The following is a 9,818-nucleotide window of genomic DNA, read 5'->3' on the forward strand; positions in this document are numbered from 1 at the left end:
TGAATCCGATGGCTAGAATATTATACAGTAGAAACCCTTGCTGTGGCACCAGCAGTGGGACCATGTTTTCAGTGTATCCACAGGCCTCAGTAATGTACATTCGTTTCATTACTTTCATAGAGACTCTTGTGTCGATTATACATAGTTGTGTGGCCGACTTCATGGTACATATTATCTCCTGTACTGCCCATTAGAATCAATGGGACCAGTCCAGCAGGGAGCATATGACAATATTACGCTAAAAACTATACTTTCCTATATTCCACTTTTTTCATTGACCAATTAGTCTTCCAATTATCTTCTCAAATAACTGCCTTGTCTGTAAAACATTATGAGATACTGAAACATGAACAGCAGATATTCCCAGAACACTTTATTATTTATATACCAACAGTCAAAAAGCCAAAGATGTTCAGTTTACTATGATGACAAATCACCACACCAACATTTGATGGTGTGGTGATTCTAATTTCAAATTAATTTACAATTGGTTTCCAGTCAGTCAACCAATCAATAATCGTTTTTAGTTCCAACAGCAGTATTTCTGTGACCAGCATATTCTCCCCACCATAAAGATCTTCTTCTTTCCTTCCGGGATCTCACAGTCCATCAGGTTATGAGTGTATACTGGAATAAACTGATCCAATTGTGCTTATAGATAATTTATAAAAAAAACACATTATAAATATAGTTCTGAGAGAACTTGTTATGATGTTCACATAACACCAAGCTCCTTTTGGATCATAACCGTTTTTATTTTGTAATCATATAGACTCCCTATGTCAAAGCTGCTGATGAATAGTCACTCCTGCTTTACGGAGATGACGTGTTTAAAAGGACTGTGTTCATCCATTATGAAGCAGCCTGCTTAACCGCGGGTTATACACCCCCCCCCCCCATATTTGTGTGATTCAGTCAAGTGAACTGAGCGCATATGAACAGCCTGCAGGCCAGGGACTGCCTCCTGTAGGCCTGTGTGTGTGTGTGTGTGTGTGTGTGTGTGTGTGTGTGTGTGTGTGTGTGTGTGTGTGTGTGTGTGTGTGTGTGTGTGTGTGTGTGTGTGTGTGTGTGTGTGTGTGTGTGTGTGTGTGTGTGTGTGTGTGTGTGTGGGGGGGGGCTTATTTCCACGAATTAGTTCATTTTGATTGTATCATAGCGGTTAAATGTGCCAAAGAGGAGGAATTGTCAGCGAGTCAGCAAATTGACCCCTATTACTAAGAGGGAGGGGGGTGGGGATGGTGTGAAGGAATTAAGGACGGGGGGATTAGTAGTGAGGTGTGCTGATGGTTCCATGTCTCATCATCCCCAGCGCTCAGCTCATTGCCCGTCTGCTGTGATGTATGACAGGAGCTGTAAGGGCATTCATCATCACCATAGAGTCTAACTCACAAAACAACCGGCATTGTATAGATACAGGCAGTCCAGCTGAATGATGTTGTGTGTGTGTGTGTGTGTGTGTGTGTGTGTGTGTGTGTGTGGAACCACAGTTTAAATGGGTGAGCTTATTTTCAAATAGTTTTACACCCACACGTTTGCATTATTTGTGTGTTTCTATAAATTCTGTGTTGACTGGTGATTGGCTGTGCATGTCACTCCCCTGGGACTCATTATTGCAACCATCACTGTCTCTCGTTCTTTCTCTCACACACACACACACACACACACACACACACACACACACACACACACGAACAATCTTACTCTCAACACCATATGGTGACACACCCCACTCCCCTGCAGTTGGGGTCAGGGGTCACACCCATGATGCATTGCTTCAACACGACTAACATGGAATGAACATCTTCGTGATTCTGTGGCTGCTGCACTCTGTCACACTGCAGCCCTCCGTTTGGCTTGCTGACACGTGATTATGAATGGCGTACTCATAAAAATGAAATAGCCTATATCTCAGCATTGCACAAAATTGCATAAAAATTATCCTCACTTTTTGTGCAGGAAAAGATTAATTATAATGATTCTGCAGATGTTTTTCAAATTCCTTACATCTACAAATAACATCAACTACAGTTACAAATAAAAAGTATCATTAAGTTAAGTTTAATATTCATGCTTTTTTAAGCAGTCATCGTTATGTGTGCACAAAAATGAAAAGCACCAGACCCTCTGGTACGCGTGACACTCATGTGTCATCCCCACCCATCAGCCCCGTCCTGCCCTTTTCCCATCTGTCAGATGGGTTAGTCAGCCACTGCTGTAGATGATGACTGGTCCGGCCACTGGCAGCATGGCACTCCTGGATTGATCCCTGTAATTCGTCTGCAGGTCTGCGCCGCACCATTTTTATTTTGCGGTGTGTCCGGAAAAAAAAAATGATTGGACTGGCCAGCTCATCCAGACTGAGCACCAGTGTATTTTTATGAGCACGCAAGCTCAGCAAATTACATTTATTTTATTATTGCAGGGGCATTTTTATTCCTTTGGTGCAGGCAGGTGATAGCAAAGGACCTCTCTATCTGTGGTTGTCATGTGGCAGGGAAACATGGAATTCAGAATTCCCATGGCCTTTCAAGTCTAAAATTCAAAAAAAGAAGTTAATACAACATCTGGACACCGCTGGTTCAAGAAGATGAAAAGACCCAAGCACAATATTGTGGGCGACTGGGGGCTCAGGAGAAAGAGAGGGTCGTCCACCGACCAGAAGGTCTGTGGTTCGATCCCCACTTCTCCCAGAAGTCTCCTTGGGCAAGAAGACACTTAACTGTAAATTGCCGCTGATGGCTGTGTGCTGGCAGTGCTGTAAGACCAAGACGAAAAGACTAGAAAAGCGCCATATAAATACAGTCCATTTATCATTCACCATATGGTTCGTGAGAGCAACGTGACGCCTCAGGTTGAGTGAATTAACATATGATGCATTGAGGATGACAGTGACTCAAAACACGAGGCAACCATTAAAACAATCCTTTTACATGGGTTGACATGGGAAGTGCAGCCAGGCATTGAACAAAGATGGCGTGGCATTCTGACAGACTAATTATACCACAAGAGACTTAAGCCCTCGGGTTTCAGATTATGCCGCAGGACCCGGAGGATCATATATCCCCGATGAAGTATTATCCGCTTTTTTTTTCGTACCCTGTGGAAATGATGAGACGGTGTGTCACAAAATGCAGATTTGTTGGAAGACCGGCTTCGCACCAATCCTGGTGCCGTGACCGCTGACGAACTGGGAAATGAGCTGTCTCCGACTGACCTTTACCCAAATGAAAGCGGAATAGAGGATTGTGAGAGAAAGTCCAGCAGATATTATGCGACAGTGGCTGACTACGAAATGTAATGGGATTTCTACTAGGTTAATAAAGGCCATGACACTTGAGGATTTCTAAATTGAGCTGCTATAGCAGAGGGATATAATCGACGGTCCTGTAGATCCACTGCACAGTATATTTCTGTATTTCAGGCTGTTTTTTCTCGTTTACTGTGTGGAAGCTCAGACTAGGGAAGGACGGAAGCATAATTATCATGGTTCCTAATCATTAGTTCAACTACTAATAGACAACCGCACTTTGTGTTAATGTACCAACTGGTTCTTTTCATTGTCTAGACATGTCTGAACTATACAGAGCCCCACAGAGGGACATCAGACAGACAGTCAGCAGATGTTCCCGGGTCTGGATTCAGATACAAAAGAGGTATAGCAGACTGCCCCGTTCCACTGCTTGGTGGAATACATTTACATTTTCTTTTTGTGCCTATTCCTTAATTGACCTTTTTTTGTTAAAAAAAGAAGAAAAGCTAAACAGTTGTGTTTATGTGACTGCATCACCGAGTAAACAGCTCATCGCCAAACAGAGCTGCATAATAAGTGAGTGGATCACAATTGACGAAGAGTTGATACAATTCATCCTGTGGGGAACATGGATGTTTAAAAAAAAACAACAACCAAAAACCATTTCACTCGAAATTGAAGAGAGAGAGAGAGAGAGAGAGAGAGTTGAGACATGTCAGTCTGGAAGTTACGTGGTGCACTGACCAATAGACATCGCTTTAAGCTTGCCCATCAGAAATATGTAATGATAATGCATAAAATATGAAAAAGGAAAAAAAGAAAATGGAGACTGTCCATTTGATGCCTTGATTTTGTGCCTGGGGAAGTCTTATGACCACACTACTGTATCTGTAAAATCCTGGCCACAGCCCTGGCACTTCCCCGATGTACAGCTCGTCGTACGCATGGACATAAACACAGAGCACTGATTTGTCGCCATGAGGTTCTCGGTGTCACCACTGGCTGTCAGGTCTCGTCGGGGCTTTGTTTGTACAGTTCAACCTCCTCATCACTGAGCATCCTCTCGTGATGCCTCACGTTCCTGCAAGTCATCTCCTCCTCTGCCCTGACAGCTCAGGATCAATCGGCCCGATCGATGAAGGACAAAGTGGAGAGGGATCAATGGGTTGAATATTCAGTCGTCCTTGTAAAGAGGGATTTGACTCTTTTGACGTGCAATGCCCTCGCAGTCAAGCGCGTAGCCCTGTAAATGCCAAGATTATTATTTTGCTTTCTTATCAGTCGAATGTTTTCCGCTCTTCCTCTTCTTCGTCTTCTTCTCACTGCTCAGCTTTCTCCTCTGGAGGTAAATGTTATCCGTGACTTACACCTCGTGGACAGTTTGACGTACAACATGAAAAAACACTGTGCCGCGGTTGGAGGTTTGTCCTTGTGTTCAGGGCTCTTTCACTGAGCTTCGCATTTTGTGCTTGGGCGGAGATCGGCTGCGGCTACTCACACGCACAAATCTTGGTCTGAAGGTTAACCTAATGAATGCACTGACTGTGGTAAGCAGGCGGTCAATGAGATGCTGACGGCACCGTGACAATCGTACGGGCGAGGGTGTGGAGCGGCTAATGTATTAAATGTACCTGCGACTATGCACTGAGTAATGGCTCACATCTCAAGCAGCCATTTGCATGACACACATGGTGCTCGAGGCCAAACGGAGGCTAAAGGACCCCTCCCGCACACACACACACACACACACACACACACACACACACTTATCTCTCTCTCTCTCTCTCTCACCCTCTGCTCCACCTTTGTTTACACCCTCCGTCTCCTCCCACTCGCTCCATCTCAGCGTGCAGGGTTTTTGTGAGGAGCCAGCAGACTGCGCTGGCGCGAGATCTGGCTCTGCTCACGCTGATTTCATTCGGCGCACTGTCTGCTGCTGCTTGAGCCCAATGTTCCCCGTCCATCTGGACCGAGGAGATGTGGTGGGGGGTTGGTTGGTTCGCAAACAACAAACTTGGATGCAGATAGATTATGTGCATGCACGAAGAGATAACTAGAAGAAAAAAAAATGTATGAGTCTCATCGGTTACCATGTTATTCGAACATTTCTCCAGAGGCCTCCAGAAAGCCCCATTGGTTAACTGTGTAGCACACACTCAGCACCACCCTGCTTAGTTGTTGTTGCCATACCTGTCAAGCTTTTGGACGATACATAATGGATCATTCAAAGGCTATTTGTCATGTATTCATCAGTAGTCAGTGATTAACTTTAATCCGAACCAAACTTTAATTTAACCAACCATTAGAACCATGGAGCATTGCTCTGATGGAAGATGCTCTAAAAAGGTTAACGGGGACTTATGAATGGTATTTATCATACATTTTACACAAAGGTCAGTTTTACTGTAGTCATGGAGAGCACTATCCGCCCCAGCCTGCGGAAAACATTTGTTAAAATGTCTTCTGTTGCGCTGAAAGATCTTTTTACACATGACATGTATTTCTTTATGTCTCGTGTGAAAGTATACGTTTGTGTTTTCTGTGCCTGATCTCTTTCTCTTTTTTGTTTTCCCTGTCTTTCCTCCAGAAGGATTTGCCACTGCCTCGCAAAAGCAGCAGGTGAGTGTAACCTTTGTTCACCCCCCCCCCCCCCCTCCCCTCCCTCTGTCTTATCTCTCCTCTGTGGGGAGGGGGCCGGTGTCCCTCCATGGAGAAAAACAATGGCACATGAGTGAAGCTTCTGTGCATCTGGTCATTCGGACAACGAGATCTCTCCTCCTGAGCCTACGTCGGACTGGCAGGCTTTTCACCGATCGAGCGTGCTTTGCACATTGTGTCCGAAAGCTCTGAGGGTGCTCGAGTGGTGTTTGTGGTGTGGAGTGGAGTGTGTGGTCCCTGTGTGAAGGAGGAGGAGGAGGAGGAGGAGGTTGGGTGGAGGGAGGAGGCCGGGAGTCTGTCGGCGTCAGATTAAGGCCTGCCGGGAGCTGTGGATGCTGGATGCTGTCCATGGTGCTGAAAGCCATTGTGCCTTTTTCCCGTCACGCCTTTTCTCTCTCCTTATCTGCCCCTCTCCTCTACCCCTGGTTCAGTTATTAACCTGTCTGTGTTACACCCTCGTTTCCACCCCTCCTCCTTTCAGATCCCCTATACATTCTGTATAGCCCTCCTTTTTAAAAGGAATATTCTTTACAATATAAAAAATGCTGCTTACTCAGTAATCCATCATTCATAATACCCCATTGATATGAGGTATCACCTGACTGCAGTTACTCCTGCTTGCCATTGTCATCAATTTGCATTGTTTCCATAGGATAGGTGGATGTGGTGTTTTCGATGAAAAAGCTGTTTAGCGACCTAAACTACTGCACCACATGTCAGACACACAAAGTTAGCAACCACCTGGGGAACACAGTGGAACCTTCAGCAGTTAAAGTGCCAGATATATATACCACAGGGGTCGGTGGAGACCCAACTAGAGCTCAAAGGAGGGTAAATATTGAAGTTATAACCATGAGATGGACAGAAGCGTGCCTCTAAATGATTACTAATATTGCTTTTTATTTGATGGATGTGAATGTGCAAATGTGTGCCCTAACAATATAAGGTCGCTGCACCAAGTGACCAAAGAAATTGCTATTTTTTTTGCTCAAGTAAATATTATTAAATACTTCTTCCATCACTGCACTGTAATATGAAGAGATTAATCTGAAGAGCGCATTGAATGAGATCGATGGCTTTTTTAATGGCGCCTCTTTGAGTGCTTAACTATAATCTCTTTGCTCCACTGAGTAGTAAGTGTAAATATTTGTGTGTGTGTATGTGTGTCTCAGTCTGTTTGTGTGGCAAGTGGTCACAGCCCACTGCCTCCATCTCCACTCCCCCTCTCCGTCCCCATTCCCAATTGGCCCGGCCCGTCCGTCTCCTACACTGCCCCCTCATGCTGAGTCATCATTGGTAATCAAACGTGAAATGAAACAGCAGACCGGCTCCTGTGCGCGGGCCGTGTTCTCCTCTCCGTCCTGCTGCCGTCCTCCGCCTTCCTGCGGCTGCTTCACCGTCGTGCCCACTCTCTCCACGGCCTCCATTGAGAATCGGTCAGTCTTCTCAGCATCACTCTGTGGGACGTTATCAGCCCAATCATCCATTATAGATGAGCTCAGTGGACTTGGCGTCACGTTCAATCTGCATATCATGGGTGAACACAGTTTACCCATGCAGATTGTTTCCTCTCTTTCTTTCTTTTTTTACATCTTTGATTCCCTTCAAAATGTGTTTTATAGTTTTGTAACAGCTCCCCCTGTAGCGATGTCTACATTTTTTTGCTGAGATATGGTAACCTCCCTTTACTCTTTCACATTCACTCATGCAGTAAATCCTTTTAACTCCCCATCAGGTTCTCCCCGTGCACACACGCAGAGGAAAGCACAAAATTTAGCACTATCATGACCCACGATCCCCCTGCTGTCATTTGTAGTCCCTTTGCAATGGACAGACCCACCCTCCCTCCCTCCCTCCCTCCCTCCCTCTCTCTCCCTCGCCTCTCGGTCACACTCTTTCGGACATCAGCGCACATCTCAAGGTTGTGGGGATTTACCGAATGCGTTGCGTTGCGATGACATTTTCCCAGCGACCTGCCGCTTCTTTCCGACTGCCCTCCCTCACTCCTCAGCTGCTGCTGCTGCTGCTGCTACTGCGGCTGCTTGTTGCTCAGACCTACGCCTAGATACCGAGCCGGCAGCATGTTCCGACGCACTAAAAGGTACAGCGATAGCGCAGGTAGTGATCATTTTTGCCTCAGTGTGATGTGGTAGGACGGGCGTTCCCGGTTCACCTCTCTCTTGTAGTCTTAATGGCTCAGTCCTTGTCTCTGTGTTCTTCAGCGGCGTCTGCAGTATTCATCACAGGGGCTTGTGTTGACATAGTTTATTGCTTAGTTTATTACAGAATACTGTTATTACTCTTTGACAATGTTGTTCCATGTATGGCAGTGTTGGTCTGTGCCCCACTTTGGACAACCCTTGGGTGGAGTGACATAAAATTTAGCACAGACAGTCAAGGTTTTTCAGATGATGTATCCTGATTCTCGGAGCTTCTCTTAATTATTTCAGTTGTGACAACATGAGATTGACTTTTGATGTGTAAAATTGTTCGGTCTGTCTGTCTGTCGTTATCATTGTCACATTTTCACTTGGTCCCCTGCTTTCCGACCGCATATGCCTGCAAAACAAATTACATTTCCATCAGCCTCACCTGTACTCTATGTTTAGCCTGCTTATATGCTTAGATAATGAATTTGGAGATCGTCACACCAGCTTCACATCAGTGCTGTAGTATTGCATCACCACAAATATGCCTGCAAGCCGACATTAGCACCCACAGTGCCCAAGTGCAGCCTCCCAGCTGCTGAGTCTTGTCATGTGACAGTTCAAGTTTTGAAAATGCAGTATATTCGGAAAAGATTGAATGTTCATATTAGGTTCTGAAAAACAAATGGCATCACATAGCAGAGTTGTGGCTTTCACTTTCACCTCACACGCTGTACTATGTCCTCGTTTTGACGAACCACCTTAATGTCATGGTACAGAGTCCAGTTAATAATCCATGTTACAGGAACTATATCATCATACATTAGTTTGAACATCATGATCTGTAAATATATCCAAGCAATAAACTCAGCAACGTATGGACGTTTGGAGGAAGGTTATAGTAAGAAAACCTTGACATTGAGATTTATAGTTCATGTATATCTACATCTTTGGCCCTGGTCATGGATTTATTGACCTTGATGTGAATCCAACATCAAGTTATTGAAAAGATGACTCATCACGGTGACATTTATAGCAGAGCCGCAGGTCGACTGATTCACCGTCTGAGGTGATCAATCAGTGATTGCGTGAGTCAAAGATGAGTCAGACGGAGCAAGAAGTTTGTGATGGATTTCTACTGGAGTCAGATTGGCTGACACTGAGAGATGTTTCTTCTGAAGTTGGATGATTGGGTGTGGGGGGTCGGGGGGGGGGGGGGGGGTTATTGGATGGAAGTTTGTGTGCAACTTATCGAATCCCTACCACCTGCACTTCAAATGCATTTTGATTCTAATGTAATGCAATCGCATTATCAAATTTAAAATAGAATTCACTTGATCCAGTACTTTTCCTTTGTGTTCCGAACTTTCAGTCACTCTGATGTCTGAAATTTGAGCTGACACTCAAGCGCCAGGGGCCACCGTAGTGGAAGTCACGCTGAGTCTCGCAGAGTGACTTCACTCTCCCCTGCTGATCAGGGATTAAACCTGCATCCATTACGACAGAGACTCTCGCTGCGGCACACCTGAGCCCCGGCACGCTGGCGCACAGGAAAACAGATGGAAATAACGACAAAGTCTCACCCTCTATGAATGCCAAGTGGTGCTCAAACACCCCCCCCCCCCCCCCCCCCCCCCCCCAAAAAAAATATCCTGCAATGTGTATCAAGAGCAGGGCGGTTCAGTGTATGGAAAGTTCCCTACAGTTGAGGAAAAGTTTATCTCTCTGAATGCTACGACGACAGAGTAGATCACGAAGCAAGA

The 9,818-nt window shown here is 45.4% G+C and overlaps 1 protein-coding gene across 2 annotated transcripts in view; it reads left to right on the forward strand.

The window, feature by feature from the left end:
• LOC118288547 (microtubule-associated serine/threonine-protein kinase 1) overlaps positions 1-9,818 on the forward strand; it is a 38,515-nt gene that overhangs the window by 1,118 nt on the left and 27,579 nt on the right. Inside the window, exon 2 of one of the 2 annotated variants that reach the window (XM_035614777.2) lies at positions 5,838-5,869. In XM_035614777.2, coding sequence (XP_035470670.2) covers positions 5,838-5,869 — 32 coding nt within the window. The remainder of the gene's footprint in view (positions 1-5,837; positions 5,870-9,818) is intronic. The other variant, XM_035614778.2, reaches the window with a different exon arrangement.

Source organism: Scophthalmus maximus, chromosome 17 (genome assembly GCF_022379125.1).
Source record: "Scophthalmus maximus strain ysfricsl-2021 chromosome 17, ASM2237912v1, whole genome shotgun sequence".
In the NCBI taxonomy this organism is placed as follows: Eukaryota; Metazoa; Chordata; class Actinopteri; order Pleuronectiformes; family Scophthalmidae; genus Scophthalmus; species Scophthalmus maximus.